Source organism: Thermobia domestica, chromosome 8 (genome assembly GCF_964235325.1).
Source record: "Thermobia domestica chromosome 8, izTheDome1.hap1.1, whole genome shotgun sequence".
Taxonomy (NCBI): domain Eukaryota; kingdom Metazoa; phylum Arthropoda; class Insecta; order Zygentoma; family Lepismatidae; genus Thermobia; species Thermobia domestica.
Window position 1 is genome coordinate 21,375,192 of NC_137461.1, and position 18,444 is coordinate 21,393,635.

Here is an 18,444-nt window from a genome sequence, read left to right on the forward strand (position 1 = left end):
CTCTCTACGATGTATTATTTTTAAACTGTTGGCCTCTGAAGTTCAAGTTCCCACGCTTTCGACACACTGTCACTCCTAAACGAAATGGACTTTTTTTTTTTTTTTTTAAAGATGTACTATCACCCGTCCAAGTTTGTCCACGTAGTTACCGTTCACCCTGTATAATGGTCACTTTCTTTTTAGAATTTTGCATTGTTGACGTTAACCAATATCCTTTGCATTATATGGTTATAGCGAAAAATTCAACTCTTGGCCCATTTAAACCCATCCAAAATAAGTAAATCATGTGAAATAAATTGTTTATAAAGCATTTAATTACATGAAATTTGATATCAACTCAAATTCGTGTCATAAACGCAAAGCAAATAAAGTAAATACATAAATATTTATACGAAATTTGCTTTTCCATTCACTTCAATTAAAAAAAATGCAAATACAAAATATTCACAATACTTAAAAAAGAAAAAAATCTAAAACTGGATTATTAGCATATATATATAACGAAGAAATAAGCCAGACTCATGTAAATAAAAATAAAAGACTCGAAAAATAAGAAAATTTGGCACATACTAGATATTTCACTGTGGAAAATGGAATAGAGCACTTGATTTAAAAATAAGAAATCTCTAATAGCAGTCTTCTTCTTTTACTTTTTCAATATTACATTTATAATTATATATATATATATATATATTTTATCACACACTACTTTCGTATTTTTTACATTTTTGAAGACACATACAAAAATATTTAATACATAATAAAACATCTTTGGTATAAAATAATAAGTGAATTTTTGAATAAAAATTAAATTAATAATTTCACGGAATTTTGTTTATGTATGTAATAGTGGATAGGAACTACCTGCACATGCTATATTAAGGGCTTACGAGAAAAGTGATTAATGCAGGAAATGGACACTGTTCTAATTCATTTTCGTAATTAATTTAGTGTAATCAATTTTGCTAGTTAGCACGGCTATTCTCTATTGTGAGACTAACGTTCAGTCCCAGAGAATATATAAATTAAAAATATGAATTCCACTTCCCTCTCTATAACCATAAAAACGACGACGATTATTTTTTTAAAATAAGGTTCGTTTGTGAATACCATTTGAAATTGTCTGTGCCGTTGAAAAACAGCTTCTAGCATTCCTTGCATACAATCTGACGCTACTTGCATTTCTGGCGTCATTTTGCACTCTTCGAAATGTGAGCTTAAAATGTTTAAGAAAATGAAACAGTTTAACTGTGAAACATGATTAGTTTCCTAACAGCAAGAAACCCGACAGTTACGAATATTTATTGTCAGATTTTGCGATGATATTGCAATGAATAGCACTACAGTGCGAAAATGGATTACTCTGTTGAAGGAAGGTCGGTAAAACGTCCACGACAAAGTCGGTCATTCAAAATGATAAGATTTGCTGCAGGTTGTTGGAACCAGAATTCACGAGAACAGGAGATTCACAGTTTCCAAGTTGTCATCGGACCTTCCTGAGCAGCACGCATTTAGACACGGATGAAGTCAAAATGACCGTAAAGAATTGGTTATCATTGCAGACGGCAGAACGAGGATATCCAAAAACCTGTTGTTCGTTTAAGCAGGCACGGAAATTATGTTTAAAAATAGAGAATTGTATTTAAATTCAGAAAATAAATGCGGTTTTGGGCAATGTTTATTTGCTTCACTTTTATTGCAAAACGGACCTTACTTCAAAAATAATCCTAGTATGACTTATGGTTCAGAGATTTTTTTCCCTCCATTTTCCTGGACCTTGATTTTGCTATTATCCAAGTACTGGCTGCGATAGAAGTTTGTGACAAGATAGACAGCGACAGTAGTGCCAAACTATTTGAATGAGGATTTCACTCACATTGGTAGTACAATTATTGAATCTTACTGTAACTGGAGTCAAAGCTTTATTAGTCACGAACTAATTTTTTACGTGAAGAGAACAAAAAGTTCCTGGTCTAAATGTACAATTGGATATGGAATGCTTTCAATTCCTGATCTATCACTTTTCGTTTCTAGATATCATAAACTATTTCTATCTTCGAGGCGAACTTTGTTGCCGCTCTTATACCATATTCATTAATACATTAATCCCTTGAATGAATCACACCCTATTAAAGGGATTAATGAAATCTAAGCTCAGAATGATCACGTTTTTTTAACCGATCTCGATCCAACATTTCGTTCTCGAGTTATTTTATCATTCCAACCAGTTTCTGGTGGACTGTAGCTCTCACTTGGGCATTTATATATTTCTAAAAGTACCCAGTACATATACATAATACTTTCATTCTATCGTTGTTCTTCCCATATGAATACAGCAATTTATATAAGTGTCTTTAATTCCCAATATTCCATGTTGACGCTAATTTCTAGAGATTCCACTCCCGTAAAACTTTTAACATATTACGAACATCTTCCTCAAAACAGTACTAAATAGAACTGAAATAAATAGAACAGTGTTTCAGTTCCTGAAACATTACTCACTTTTTGATATACTATAAATAGGTGCATATTTCAACTACAAGCGGATATTAGCTGCGTATTGTACTGGTAATCAGACAGAAAGTACCAGAACACAAGTTATTTATTTCAAACTACTATTCTACGTTAAATAATACTGTATAATCTTTAATAACAGTCTACTTTGTACCATTGGGCTGCAAATATATACCACTCACATTATCATTAGTATTTTCATTATTTTTATCGCAGTGATTCACAATGAGCGCAGCTTTATCTCTAAAAGATTCATCAGCGTTAGTAAACACAACTGTTTTTATCAATCTTGTAATACGAAATAAAAAGCACAGCCTATAAAATATTTTTATTTTCTCCCTACACTACACAGTAATCAGTACAATTATACAGGATGGCTCAAAATGTATCGTTGAAGAGGAAGGTAGAAAATGAAAGCCTAACAGGCACAAAATAATGGAAGTTAAAAAAACCCTCAAAGAATAACGAGGAATTAATTTTTATAATTGGCGGTCTTAGATATCGTATTTTACTCCGCCCCCTCCTCCCTTATCTCACAAAATTCACCCATTTTACTATTTAAGAGTTACTCAAATGATAACGACTTTGTCCAATATTAAAAAAATGTGTAATTAAAAAACTGGGGAGGTTTGAAAAAAAAAGAGAGAAAGACAGTCGGTGATAGGATACATTATCGTTATTCTGTATCAACAATTGAAAATTGTGCATTACAACAATTCAACTTTCAAAATTAGCTGATCCAAATGCAAGAAACACTGCAACTAAGACAACACAACTTGTACGTATCTTAATGAGTTTTCCATATTAAAGTTTATGTAACATTTCTATTCCTTTTCGTGGAGTAATATAAAAAAAGAATTGACTTTCTGGAATGGGGGATAGAATTTGGGAACTTTTGAACGTACGTTTCGTATGTTAACGTACACCTAGTTCTAGAAGACTACATTTTTCCTAATCGCGATAGAACCAAAAAACGCCATTTCATGTAGCCTTCCTTACTGGCCTAGTGGCTAGGATGCATGGTGCACGGGGTCCTGAGTTTGGTTCCCGGTGGGAAAGTCACATTAAAACTAAAGGTTCACGTTTCAGGTTACCTCAGTGCCGAAAAGAAACGAAAAACTCCCACAAATAACAATATCAATAGGCATTTCACGAAAATTATTGTTATATAGTGGTATTTTAACATTTGACGTTCGATTTTGATAGAATTCAAGTCAGAAAATAACACGAAATTTGATTTGGTTTGGTTTTTTTAACGATTTCTTATGATTATCATTATAGATTACGCAAGCTCCATGAAAAATTCAACTTATCATTTCCATGATATTTCAGTATTATGCAATTTATTTATTGATTTATTTTATTTATTTTAGTTTAATACTAGAACTCTCTAACTTTTACGTATACGAACTGCGAAGTTTTAACATTGCTTTAATTTAGAAGCTTGAACGACATCGTCAATTATAATTTTCTTTGTATTATCTAAAGGTTCTTGATTGTGATTAATTTGAAGATAAAGTGTAAACTACCTGCAAACTTCCGCTTTATATAAATCATGATTTAACTGAAGGTACAATACTCAAATATTTCCTTGAGATTTTCCATTGTTAGTCTGTATTTATTATTAGTATTTTAAGGTTCCACATTGTTGTGTATCAACTATAGAAACAGCAATTTCTGCTATGCACAACGGGTTTATATTGATTCAGTACCTTATTTGAATGGGTGAGTTGAAAAAGGAGCACATTCCAAAAATCTCAACTTTCAAACACTGGGTGGAAACATGAACACATTCCAGAAATATGTTCGATTTTTCACTTATATGTTCCCGTAGACTTCAGTAAAGAGGACCTAAAATTAATGAATGCGTTCCTTGTTCCTCTCAAGCGGTGTAAGTACATATAAAATGAATATAACCATCCTATAGTTTAGCTTGCCTATTTTCTGGAATGTGTACCTTTTTCAACTCACTCGTTTATTTTTTCTTAAACAATTACGAATTTCACGTTTTAATCTGGATCTCTACAATGACTTTTGCAATCTTGCTCACTGATCAGTATTTTCTAACGCTGAAAGGTTGAAACTGTTCTTGTTGCTTCAGCGCGTCACAAAGGGAAATTAGATTTTGTAATGATTGATTGTTGTTTACTTGCTTTATCAACAGTGAGGATATGGAACTGGACCAATAGTTTAATGCGTTCGATGCTCTCCCACATAGAAAAATGAAATGTTTAAGTTTCACGTACAACGGTTATGCCGTCTAGGCTAAAGGAGACGGTGATGATGAGAAATGAATGAAATGGTGGAATGAAGAAAGTGGGAGCAAACGGAAGAACCCCGAGAAAAACCCACGCACAGTGCATTTGTCCACCATAAAGCTCATTTGGTGCGAGTTTGGATCAAACCAAGGACCCATGCATCAGAGGTGAACGCTCTACCACTGAGCCACCACCGGGGTCCCTTCTTCCACCTGCAGTCGAACTTGGAACCTTGAGTACGAAATTCACGCGCTCTAGCCACTGGACTAAGAAGGAAAATTTTGTAATGAAACTACAGCCGTACCCACACCCGATCAAATAATTTACAGAAAATTCTAGATTATATGGAAAGATTTTTCCCTCACGTAACTCACGGCCCGCTAAAGCTTAGGTGAAACTGGGTTTGGTTCTAAAGGCCCAGTGCGTATTTAGAACCCTAAAAGGTAATTATTTATACATTTTGAAATATCCTGCATATATCAAAAACACAGTAAGAGCGAACTTAAAAATACTAGTCTAAAGACAGATCTGTAAGATCTGACTATACTGAAAATTATATGATGTCATATTTAAATTACACAATTTTAGTGACCACATGAATTACACATTAAGTAATTCACAGAATGAAAACATATTTTCATTGTTACATTGAAAAATACAGAACAATTTCTAAATAGATACGAAACAGGCTCCTCATCGAGATAAAAACACGTAGTACACCGAATTCTTTCTAACATTCCTTTAGTTTTGTACATATTTTGCACATTAAATTAATAATAATGAAGAAGGATCCATTCTGTTCAACACCTACAGTACTACATTACGTTTATGTTGATATCTCTGCAAGTAAATTTAGGAATATTCCAAAATTTCAACAAGTGAACATGTTTTTTTAATTGTCGTACAAGCCCGTAGCTAACAGCACACTTTGGGCAAGAGTCAATTTTTTAATTCTCTATTTCAGGTACTACAAGCATTTTAAACCGGTTTACAATATACTTTACTATGGCAGAGAATATTTAGAAAAGAGGAAGAGAACTAAACCACGTACTACGGGCCTATATACTTATGCTTAAGGACTTTCGTCCGTCAAAAACAATATAAACAAAAGAAACGTCTCGTATACTCCATTTCTAGGTATAATAATATTTAAAAAAAGCGCAACCTCTCCTTCTTTTTAATACCTTATATTGATATTCGAGACAGGCTATAGATTTTCAATATAAGTTTGAGCAAGAGAAACTATATGCCTTTATATGCTCACCCACATTACAGGATGTGTCTAAAGTATGAACCAATGGTCACCTCACTCCACTGACTGGTGTATATATATTTTTCCTAGATGTCTATTGAATCTAGGGAAAATAGAATATAGATTCAATAGTCTATTTTACCTAGATATAAAATAGATGATAGGCGAACACTTCAGCAGTTTAATGAATGAACACTATCGTTACCAGACTTCAAACCATGGATTCTGCTATATAGGGAAGTTTAAATTCAAATTGTATGCTATGAAAATATAGAGGATAGATATTGGAACGGGTGATCTGGGTTCTAACAAGAAAAATGGTGTGAGTTTGAGGGAGGGAGTGTTAAGGATAGAGCTAGACGTGTGGAGGATAATTTGTACTTGTCACTACTTTTCTCATTGGTTCCACGCTCTACAGTCAGCCTGTAGAAATACAAGTTTCAGAAGAAACAGTATTTTCGAACAACCCTGTACTCAATTCAGATTTTACATCACTTTATAATGATATTAATTACACATAAGCTGCTCTACGCGTTTTACAATACTCCGCATATAACGCTTTGTAACAGAGGCAATAGACTTTCTTAAAAATACATTAGATCTAATAAATACTTAATGCATTTTTAATGCTTATATATAAATACTCACATAAATCTTTGTTTTTAAATATAAAATTTTTCAAATTCTTTAACACATAGTTACTTATTACGATATATATATATATGTATATGTATATATTGTAGCTTGGTTATTTGAAAAAAAGCATTTCAAAATGTTTCACACACAAATCATAGTTGATGTTACCGCTTATAGCGTAGATTAATTTCCTGGTCTGATACAATGAATTCAGCAGTTTTACTTTCACCTTACGTATACTGTTACTGATCTTTCCAACACCATATTTTCTCTTAATACTCAACATTAATACAATTTATGTTCATACTGATATGACGAAAGACTCTCACCCTGCTCTACTTTTTGTCTCAATTTGTACATGGTTTTATAATTAACATTTTTGTGTTCAACATAAAACAATACCTTCTCACTTATTATTTTGATTCAATCATTAATTTTTCTCCGCATACTTTTCTGATATAATGTTACCTGCTCAACGACGTTCTTTTCTCACCCTTTGATATGCGAATGTCACGAGAAAATTCTTACTCATAACCATTCTTACGACTTGGAATCTTGTTTTGTTCCTGTCGCCATCGTGATTGGAGAATCTGTCTCACTGAGCTGCGTCACACACTTCACATGCAGCCCCTGTCAGTTGTTATCCGAACTGCTTGCCTCGCCAATCAACTGCATGCTCTGGCCGGTCACTTGGCATCGGTGCTGCATGGCCTCCTCGTAAGCTTTTCGAACGGCTTTACGTTCCGTAGGCTTCCGAGACTCCATCAATTTCGCTTGGTCCAAGTCAGTGTCCAAGCCCAATGGCTCAAGCTTGTTCCGTGGAAGCCACTGCCTGCAGACAATCACAAACAAAAGTTTGAAATTTTACTACCTTATGATTCTCAGGTATTCTCTCCTACTAATTTAATTACTTTCAACAATATACAATGTAAAACCGTGCTGGATGAAATTCCAAAGTATCATATATTAATTCTGTTGTGGACAGCTTCCACTTAATAAAAAGTTATTACAATAACTTATCTATGGCATTCAATGGAGCAGCGCATTCAGATAACCACGACGTGATACTACAAATAATAAAATCTTCAGAATTTAGCAAAAAGACCGGATGGTTATATGAATTGCTGGGTAATGCTTTCTTGTATCTTTGAATACATGTATCTGTTCATGAGAATAAAATTGTCTGCGAATATCAGTCCGAAAAATTCACCCGAAGATGACCACCTGTACATTACACTCCGGATTCTACCAGTGAATCTTTGCATCCTCACTGAATTTCAGCATTATGATCTCTCAACCTATATTTAAGATCAACTAACGACCATATCCTCGATGGCGCCAACCCTTTACCAGTCTCCACTACATCCAGAGAAATTGCAAAAGTAATTCGAAATAAAAAGAATATTACACGAAGTTTTAATTAAATACCATATATCAGAAAAGCTCCTGTTAACGTGGTAAGAGTTCTGATTCATCTATATAACTCTGTCCTTACTATCGGAATACTATCCTGTGCTCTAGAGAGTACCGAAAGGCCTCCAATTTCCAAAACCGAATAAAGATCAGAATCAGTGACGCTGCTTCAATTTATCGACATTTACACCACGGAAATTTCTTCAAAGAAATGTGGTACACTGTGGATCATCCATCCTCTGTTAACAGTTTTCAATATTGCCAATCTGATTTTAAAGTTGTAAAGAAACAATAATTTCGTCATATATTATGTCCCTTGTGGAGGACACCAGGACTGACATGGTTAAAAAACAATGGTGCTAAACACATAAGCATTAGTCATCCAATCACGAAAGACTCGAAACCACATACAATGCAATCCATCATTACAAAACATTAAGATCTACGGAATTAAGATATTTCCAACCTTCGTTCATGTCTGATACAGGACCATATAGCTTGGGTCAGTGCTGTTATTGAACTCTACAGCAATTTTCGAATTTTACAACATCATATTGCATTGAACTCCCTCCCTAGCCAACTAGTTTCTGAATACTCGAATTTGTTTCTCATCTATTATATACCACATTGAAAGACTACAAGCCATGTTGACAAAATATGGTCGGAGAAAAATCCAAGTCTTATATGCAAGGAATTCTAAGCACCGTTACCAAATCTCATGATATTGCATATGATGGACACCCCGATCAACATATCTTTCAGTCTTATTATCTGAAAAAATCGTAGGACCACAATAAGCATCACACAGGCGAAAGACTTACGTATACATTTCTTTACTATTTTTTCTTCTTCTTCACAAAGTGTTTGTTAACTGTTAATTTAGCTGAATAACTGAGAATCAGATAAAAAAGAAGTAAGACTAGTCTCACCTTTGCCACTTTGCAAGCACTAATAACATATTTCAAGTACATATTTGTGATCATCATTATACCGAGGAGAAAAAGGTAATAGAAATTTAACACAAAAGTCAATACACATTGAGGATCTGACAGAAATACATAAAAATAAACTGTCAAAAATGTGATGAGACTTAAGAAACTAATCTGTTATATTATCCGTGCATTTAATTCAGCGATGATAATTTCTTATCTTTCAAAGCAAGATTAATCATACAAACACACACTTTCCTGACGAAGTGAACAGACTGATCATTCTGCTACTTAGTCTACAATATAAATTGCTTTACATTGTTGAGCTAATAATAAAGAGCAATTCAAACACTGTCCTACTTATGAGTGTGTGTGCTTGACTGGAGAATTGTTTGCATCTTCTGGGTAACACGGTCTGTGTTTTTTAATATTCAAAACAGGTGACTCTTGGCACTACGAACGTACTCAGCTATTCTAATACGCATTACGCTTCGTCATACCAATATAATTTTTTTTTTTATTATATTCACACATCAGCTCATATATTCCTAACTAGGGCAGTGTTTGAATTTTCTTTAGCAAGAAATAACACACAGAACCCAACAATGATAACGGAGTTATATTGTCGATGGAATATGCTTGTAGACCAAGTAGTGCAATGGCCATAATGTTCGCATCGCCCAGGAAATTTACATTTGTATGACTGACCTTAGTTCTGAAAAGAAGAATCATTATTCTATTTAGTGCAAGGAAGCTGTGACAGAAAATTACACAAGCTTTTCTTGTCTTTTCTTTCTTTTTCTTCTTCTTTTTTGTCTATAAATTGTTTTCTCGCTTAAATTACGAAGATGAATTAAAACTTATTAAAAAAAAAGATTATATATAGGTATATAGAGACAATTATACAAATTGTCACACTTTCTTTAAAAAAATACTTAAAAAATCAAGTAATATTTTACGTGCAAATGAAATATTGTAAATTTAATATCCATGTACGAAACAACAAATACAAGGAACTGTTTTCTAAGATTCCTATTACTCGTACATACCACGTCCTTTTAGTGTCGAAGAAAAGAACAAGGAAAACAGGGTCTTCATAGTTTTGACCTAAAGCCAAGACATCGTCAGGTGGAGCAGGAATCGGGACTCCATTGTGGAAGTAACCAGTCTTAGGCATTTTGGGGTTAATTATCTGAAAAATATGCAACAGAGCCACCATTTACTCTTTGAGCATCAATCAAACTATATAGGCACAAGAAAGAAAAATTAATTACTACCGGATTTTACGAAATCATTCGTAGTACGTGATAACTTGCATAAACACTTTTTTAAATCTTATCTTCCACTTGGCAGCCATCGATCTACCGATTGATCTACCAGTGACAATTTGCATATACTGCACATTAAAGCATCTTTAAGCGAAGTATCCAATGTTGCTACAAATTACTAGCTGACAGTTGGTAAGATGAGTGAGAATAATCACCAAATACAGAAAATCTGGCAGAACATTCACTCGGAAAATGAGAGATCAGAGACCGAATCCCCGCCAATCCCACAGTCATATTTTTCTGCTAATCAAAAACTGTAGTTCTAAGCGTTACACACTGGATGCATCAAGAAATGATGTACTTAATATATGCAGAAAATTTTAGAAGTCAACCATAGTTTGTATTTAAAGTACCAATGCCAGCCAGCATTTATTTGCCTTGTGACAATGAAGAATAAATCTTGAAAACTCTCTTACTGACGATTGGCCGATAGATACGGAAGTGAGACTTTTAGATTAGACAAACTATTTATTTATATCCATGTCAAGATTGTATTATTTTTATTTTAAACTTTCGGAAGGAATCAAGGTAGGCACCGCTCTACACTTTCTTTACCTAGTAATCAACTTGTACGGAATCATATGTATAGCTGTACGAACTGTACAACTTTCTTGATATTGGAATCGAGATGAAAATACTTGACCCATCCATACACTTGACTTTCTAGTACTGACTTGTGCTGTTCCAATACGGAAAAAGTTTTCTTCTGTCACCAAAAGTTACGCTGGTATATAATTAGACTAACTTACCGCCCATTCCGTTACAGTAGTTGTAATTACTGAATTACACAGCGTAGCATTTCTTTTAGCCGATTTTTGATGGCATGTCGCAGATTATTCACCGTTTGACAATACACATCTGCTGTAATTGTTCGTCCTGGTTCCAAGAATTCCACAAGAGTCGCTCCTTTTAGTCCCAAAACAGGGATTCTATAAGTTTGTGAACTGATAGTGTTTGTTCGAATTACTTCGCATTAGGAGAACCACTGCCGCCATTGCACTGACTGCTGCTTTAACTCCTCAGTGGCGTATGATAGCTAGGTTTCATCCCCCGTCACTATATGAGAAAAGAGGCCACCCTCATCCTCCTTCCAGCAAGTAAAAAAAATCACGTGCAGCTGTCATTCTTTCCTCTCTGTGAGCGTCTGTCACTATTTCTGCACCTACCCCGCACACAGTTTGTGATAACCTAGCTTGTCCGTCACAATTCGATGCACTGCTTTTGCAAACACTTCTGAAAACGTTTTGGCGATTTCAGTTATTGTGAACCTGCCACTGGAATGCACTTTCTTGTTAACGCGTTCCACCGGATCGTCTGTCTGAACACTAGGCCTTCCGCTACGCTCATCGTCATATGAATGTCCTTCCCGAAACTCTCTGCAGAATTGCCTGTTGTTTCTTGACTTATTACTGTCGGCCTGTAAATGACACACAATTCCCGATGAATGTCAGCTGCATTCTGCCCTTTGCCATTCAGAAATCGTTTTACTTCACCTTGGCGCGATTTTGTATTACGGCAAACCATTTCACCTTACTGCTACTCGCCTGTACGCAACCCCACTCGGACGATTCCATCTCTGTTGCAAGCGCAAATTAGTGTAACAGCATGAGTCATTCATTTTGTTAGATTAATCATCCTATTATTTTTGCAACATTTACCGTAATAAACCACGCACGCTGCATACATGAAGTACGAAAGTGGCTATGAACAGAAGTATTCATACTCGCACATACCCAACTCCACTCGAACGATTCTCTTTCTGCTGCATTGTATTTGTCTTGTATGAATACAAATAATATACAGCAAATATAAATAACAAAAGTTATTTTGTTTTTGCAAATAAGAACCAAAAACGTTGATGCATTTGTCATGCCACTTCATAATGTTAAAAAAAAACCTCTTGGTAGAACTCCGTCTCGGCTTTCTTTACTCTCTTATTGGTTTCAAAAGACCTTCTGCTGAGAACCTTCTTCAACGTCGGAAAGAGACAGAGGTCGTGCGTGATACGTCGGGCACGGCGGATGAACAAGGCACTCCCAACCTAGGGTGGTTGGAAAGACAGGTCGCTTCCTACGAATAGTACGCTTCAGTCTTGGCAGAATTGGACAATACCGCTGAACATTAATTGTTCTAACCTAAATGCTTGTCAGGTAAAAATGGGCCGCTCATACGAACTTTTGGTAGCAATGTGATAGCCAGTGGCGGCGATTGGACGTTAAAAGTGGGGGGGCAAGACATGAACTGGATATTCGGCGAAAGGTTGTATAACTAATAGGATACTATCTTTTTCAGTTAAAATATCGTATATCGTATTTCATATTTTAATAAGTAAATTGACAGAGCAATGCAAATAGGTACTAGCCCTTTGTACTCTTAAAGAACAAAAATGTAAGAAGAGATTTGATTCCTTGCTCATGAACATCTTAAAATTCAGTCTGGAAAATTGTGTGATTACGTTATTTAATAACAAATTTGCGAAACAAACAAATGGAAAGAATAAAATTAATCATAGTAATAAATAATGAAGCTTGTTTTGTAGAAGTTATATTGAAACTGGAGATTAATGTACAACTTATATTTTTAATTCCACACATTAAATGTATGCTATTACTCTTAGAAAATGAAAGATAGTAAATACTACAAGCATATGCTACGACATTTAAAGAAATAAGCAATTGCAATATTAATTGCTTTAGATTGCAATTCCTGTAGCTATCTTAACTCCACGGGAAGACAAATAACCAATATGTACTCACACAACAGCAAATGTTGTATGGCACCATTTTTTCTATGAACCAGTAGTACATAGAAAAACTTTACATTTCCAAATGAAACTATATATATTAAGGAGTCAACTTCAAAAAAGTGGGGGGGGCAACTGCCTCCCCTTGCCCCCCCCTAATCGCCGCCCATGGTGATAGCGCATTAAATCACAATCTTGTTTACCCCATTACTTTACAATTTCTCGAAAAAAAGAGGGGAACTTTCTTACTTCCCCTCGTACAGCGGATTCCGTGCAAAATGGCTTTTCAACACATTAGTTCGTTTTTTAAATAAGATTATTTACAAGATAAAGAAGACAGGAAGTTTGTCTTAATAATAATAAAAAAAGAAGAAAAAAACTTACCAACGCTGGATACCAAGGATAGCCTCTACATTTGGCCCAAACAAGATCCAACGGTTCAAGAGGAATCTGAACGCCAGCTGAGAAATGTGCAGTTTCATCGGCTGATGATTCTGACTGCATTTCACCCAAGTGAGATTCTGAGTTGTCTGAGCTATCGGAGTCACTGCTGGAAGAAACGCTGCTACTCGATCCAGAATCTGATTGAGTGTCGTCGTCAGTTTCTGTTGAAATTTCTGGAAAGAAACAGTGGCCCAATATTACGATATTACTAAAATAAACTGGTTACTTACCATTTTTCAAAAGCCTTTTATTTACAATCGTAGATCAGATACTTACACTTTTAATAGAGATCGGAACCAGCAGCGACTCGTGGTATACGGAGCACAATATTACAAGTAAATCCACTCTGTAAAATGTAGCAGTTCCCCAAATTTATACTTAAATATTAGTTCAAGTTTCTAATCACAGGTCATCATAGGCTTTGACGAAAGTCTGCTGCTGGTTTCTTGCGTGTGCATAAAATTACAATACTATCTCTTCCCCTGGGTGCATGCTGTTTCACAGTGGCAGTGCTCATCTCTAGTTCTACCCCAGACTTGAGTTCATGGTGGATACCATCACGTCTGCGGGTTCTCCAGCTTTCTCCCGCATTCTACTTATCCATCTGAGCTGCGGTGGCTCAGTGGTAGAGCGTTTACCTCTGGTGCATGGGGTCCTTGGTTCGATCCTAACACACACCAAGTGAACTTTGTGGTAGACACCGTATGCATGGATCTTCTCGGGGTTCTCCGTTTCCTCCCACTTTTTTCATTCCACCATTTCATTCATTTCTCGTCATCACCGTCTTCTTTAGTTTAGCCGCATAATCGTGAGACATAAAACTTAAAGATTTCATTTCATTTTCAGTTTTACTTATCCATCCCCTTTAGCGTAAAAGGCATACTTGTGGAACATTAAATTAAAAATTTCATTTCATTTTTCAGTGTCTTCCTCAGCCAAGTTCTTTAAGAAGTGGTAGCGAGATCATGTGGAAAAGGATAAAACTACGCAGACAAATGTATAACATGGAGCATTTATGCAACAAAAGCGACAGCAGCGAATCAATTGTGCTCATTAGACCATGGCTTTAGCTGAATAATAGATCTCTGCAAGTTAAATGTGAAGAATTCATTGTATTTTTTGATATAATTATTCCAATAAGAGGTTACAGGAGCTTTTATAGATAGGTTGCCGGAGATTCTGAACATGTCAAAATTCTTTTTCACGAACCTTTGCACCCTTTCTAAACAATGCAGTTTGCAATGTAGAAATGTTATCAACTAATTAAATAAAATGTTTATATATTGTGATAACAAATGAAGAAACAAATTAGAGGAGAAAACAAGGAGATAAAAAATAGTGACAGAGCTTCTGATAGCAGGACCACGAGCCATTTTCTCTCTCCTGAATCTTTGAACTAGTATATAAACGCAGACACGCACAAGCAGGAGTAAGGAAATAACCATACGTTAAATTCATCCTAACATTTTAAGTTAAAGCTAATCGTGACCGGTCATAATCCCCCCGGTATATCATGTAATAGTCCAACAGCTACAGTTTGCCATACGTAAACTTTATAATGCCTATTCCTAACGTTTCTGCTAGCTGCGAACCAACATAAAATGTTAGAATCAGAACCACCCTTACCTATGCTCTGTTGGCTTAGTGGTCTCAATAGCAGATCTATGGTTGGATGGATGGATTAGAGTTTAGCTTTTTCAGCAGCGAGGCTCTATGATAAATGGACCTACATCATAACGTGGGAGCCGAATCACATGAGCTTCCGCTGAGAATAGAACCCGGATCTCCCGGGCAGAAAAAGTTTAAGTTAACCATATACCTACAAGGGAGCTCAATAACACATTTAAAAACATGTACATTTGTAATCACGGCTCCCATTCAGAATATTGAGCTCCTTGTAAGAGTGGCGACGCTAGCTTTAATTTTTGGAGGGAACAAGCAGAGGGAAAGAAATATTTTGAGGGGGTAGTTATTTTTAAGTATTTATTATTATTATTATTATTTGACCTACATTACAATACATGTCTGGGGAGTAGGCGGGGGATCGGACGATACCGGAGGGCACCAGCCTCACTAGCGTCTTCAGTGCCTCGTATTTTTCCATGAGAGGCGAAATAATGTTCGGAACAAGCAATTGCTTATTTCTTAAGAAGCTGAGAACTATTGACTTTACTTATTTATTGAATAGAAGATTTATTCGTTCATTTTCTTTTTGTTACACGTAATAAAATACCCATAAAGCACAATTCGAATCCTTGCAACTTATCTTTTCATTTGATATCCAACAGAAAATGTGATCTCACCTACCAAATATCAGTCGTGAGACTTTGAAGAATATGTCGATAACTTATTCATCAAATTCCAAGAAACCGTTTAGGTTCCACATAAGAATAAAGGGACACACAATCTACATGCATATAACACCTTTCTTTGAATTTTACCGCAGCCATGAGAAAAAAGAGCACACGAGTTTTGAAACATCCTGTCAAACAGTATAAAATTCTTCCATCTTTAAGATTCCTTCAGACGTTTTGGCAATTGGGACACCGGACATCGCATTTCTTAAATATTAATTTAATCTGATCGCATTTTTAGAAGGTAATATACGAATTATTAGACTTATATAAGGAATTAACCTCATACACTACGCTATTTCGTAATGAATCAGTGAAATAGTTAGTATCCTATTTAATTTCTTTCTTTTTCTCTCTCTTTTTTAATTTAAATTTTGACAATTTCCTCATCTCTAATGAGAGGCAATGCAATGATCTGAAGTATAAGGAACTTAATATTTTAACAGCAAGTACAACTGCTTTTATCCTTTTTTTTTTTTTTTTTTTGTGATATAATGAATATTCCAGACCATTTTTCTGAAATGACACAACTGTTTAATAACAATTCTTCAAGGTAAAATAAAAAATAAGTGTAAGTTGGCAACAGTGAGAGTGGGACGAGTAGCAGATGATTCTTCCATAAGAAAACAGTCCACAACAGATGCAATATATTTTGGTAATTAATGTATGGTAAAGGCATACTAAGAATATTTCGGATACAAGTTAAAACACATCTCTACATGTTATCGAAACCTTGGGCCAAAATCAGAATTTTAAGAGAAAACGGTTACAATCAAAGACAAAACACTCGAATATCAAACATTTTTTTTACAAAAAAATATTATGATTCGGTGGCTGACTTTGAGTTCCATTCAACACTGAGGCTACATGAGACTTGAATCTACAGTTTAATGCGGGATCCGAACTACATGAGCTATCACCAACGGAAATAGAACCTGGGTCTCCCAACAAAGAAGTTATGTAAGCTTATGAAGTTTACTTCAACGTTTTTTAATTTGTGTTGTGATGTAACATTTCATAAGGAAGGGAGAGACAGTGTTCCCACAAAAAAGTGAAGATCGATTTCTATGACATAAATTCTTGAATATAAATGGGAAGATATGGGTTATCACACACTTTTTTTAACGGCCCCTCCACTTCCCATAGCCGTCCAACACTCTTTTAATTACCATTTACATATTTGTTATGTTCAATATAAGTAATTGTTATTTACACAAGATTTATTATGTAAGTATAAAATAATATATGTATAATACAGTACCACACACCTTGATATTTCAAATTAGATATTTTTTTTGCTTAAAAAAATAAATAAAAGCAAACATGCAGTCAATAATATATTGCCACCTCTCCCTGAGACTTATTACTATCAGTCCTAAAATGAAATGAAATGAAATACGTTCCACGGTTATGCCATCTAGGCTCAAGGAGACGGTGATGATGAAAAATGAATGAAATAGTGAAATGAAGAAAGTGGTAGGAAACGGGAAAACCCCGAGAAAACCCACGCACACGGTGTTTGGTACCACAAAGTCACTTGCGCGAGCTGAGATCAAACCACGAACCCCAAGCACCAGAGATGAACGCTCCACCACTAAGCCATCGTGGCCCACTATCAGTCCTAATATTGCCAACTGTAAGACATGCTAATCCTCACATTTACATTTTTGAACAGGATTTTGTTTTGCTTTCAGTTCTTGAATTTGTTCTACGAGAGCGTCTTGTTCTTGTTTGCAACATAATTCCATTTGTTTCTTCTTTGCTTCAAATTTCTTAACTTCAGCACTTAGTTTTCTTTTCTCACCTTTGATTTTACTTTCCTCTGCACTTTGGATTCGTTTCTGTTTAAGGTATTCATCACAATGTCTCCGAGTTGAACGAACTGAGAGAAGCATTCTTCGATCAATAGGAACAGATTTCACACCTCCATAGTACATAATTGCATCATGCACCTGCCTCTGTGTTACCAGAGAATCTTCGATTTGGTTATTTGCAATACGCGTCTTATTGACTAAGAACCCACCCTTCATTGAGCCATTGGGTAATATCAATAAAACGGAGAAGTTACTCATTATTCCCAATTTTGTAGTAGTTACTCGCATTGGTAGCAATAAAAAGAGAACTGATCACTAATCGTCTCGGCTGATCTCGGAGAAGCCCCGCCCTTTTGAGGTAACCACACCTCTATTCTCGAGCCGAGTACTACTCCGCGTTTGATATAAATAAAAAATCAAAGACTCCTCTGTGATGCTAGTAACTTCTCCAAATTTGTGGAGCAAGCTAAATAGGTGACTCCCTGCGAAATATGCCAGAGTATATGATTGTTTTCTACGTAGAAAAACTTATAAACTGCATAGAAATGTTGCAAATGGAGATTACAAAAAACATAGGTTTATGAAAGAAAATACAGAGTGGTTAGCAGCATTTTTTTAGGAGAATCAACCAAAGTTTGGAGTGGTGCACTACGTAATGACGAAAAGATGCGGGTTTTCTTGAGTGATCCGGGATTCCAGGTCGGAATGTCAGGGGATTCTGGTGTGGCTCAAAGTACTGTGTCTATGACTACTACAAGT

At 35.4% G+C, this 18,444-nt stretch overlaps 1 protein-coding gene across 1 annotated transcript in view; it reads right to left on the reverse strand.

Moving 5' to 3' along the window:
* Positions 1-709: 709 nt before the first annotated feature.
* Positions 710-18,444, reverse strand: part of Br140 (bromodomain-containing protein 140) — a 109,239-nt gene continuing 91,504 nt past the window's right edge. Inside the window, exons 22-24 of the mRNA XM_081768223.1 lie at positions 13,458-13,690; positions 10,052-10,194; positions 710-7,492 (exon numbers count right to left, since the gene is read on the reverse strand). Coding sequence (XP_081624349.1) covers positions 7,294-7,492; positions 10,052-10,194; positions 13,458-13,690 — 575 coding nt within the window. The 3' untranslated portion in view covers positions 710-7,293. The remainder of the gene's footprint in view (positions 7,493-10,051; positions 10,195-13,457; positions 13,691-18,444) is intronic.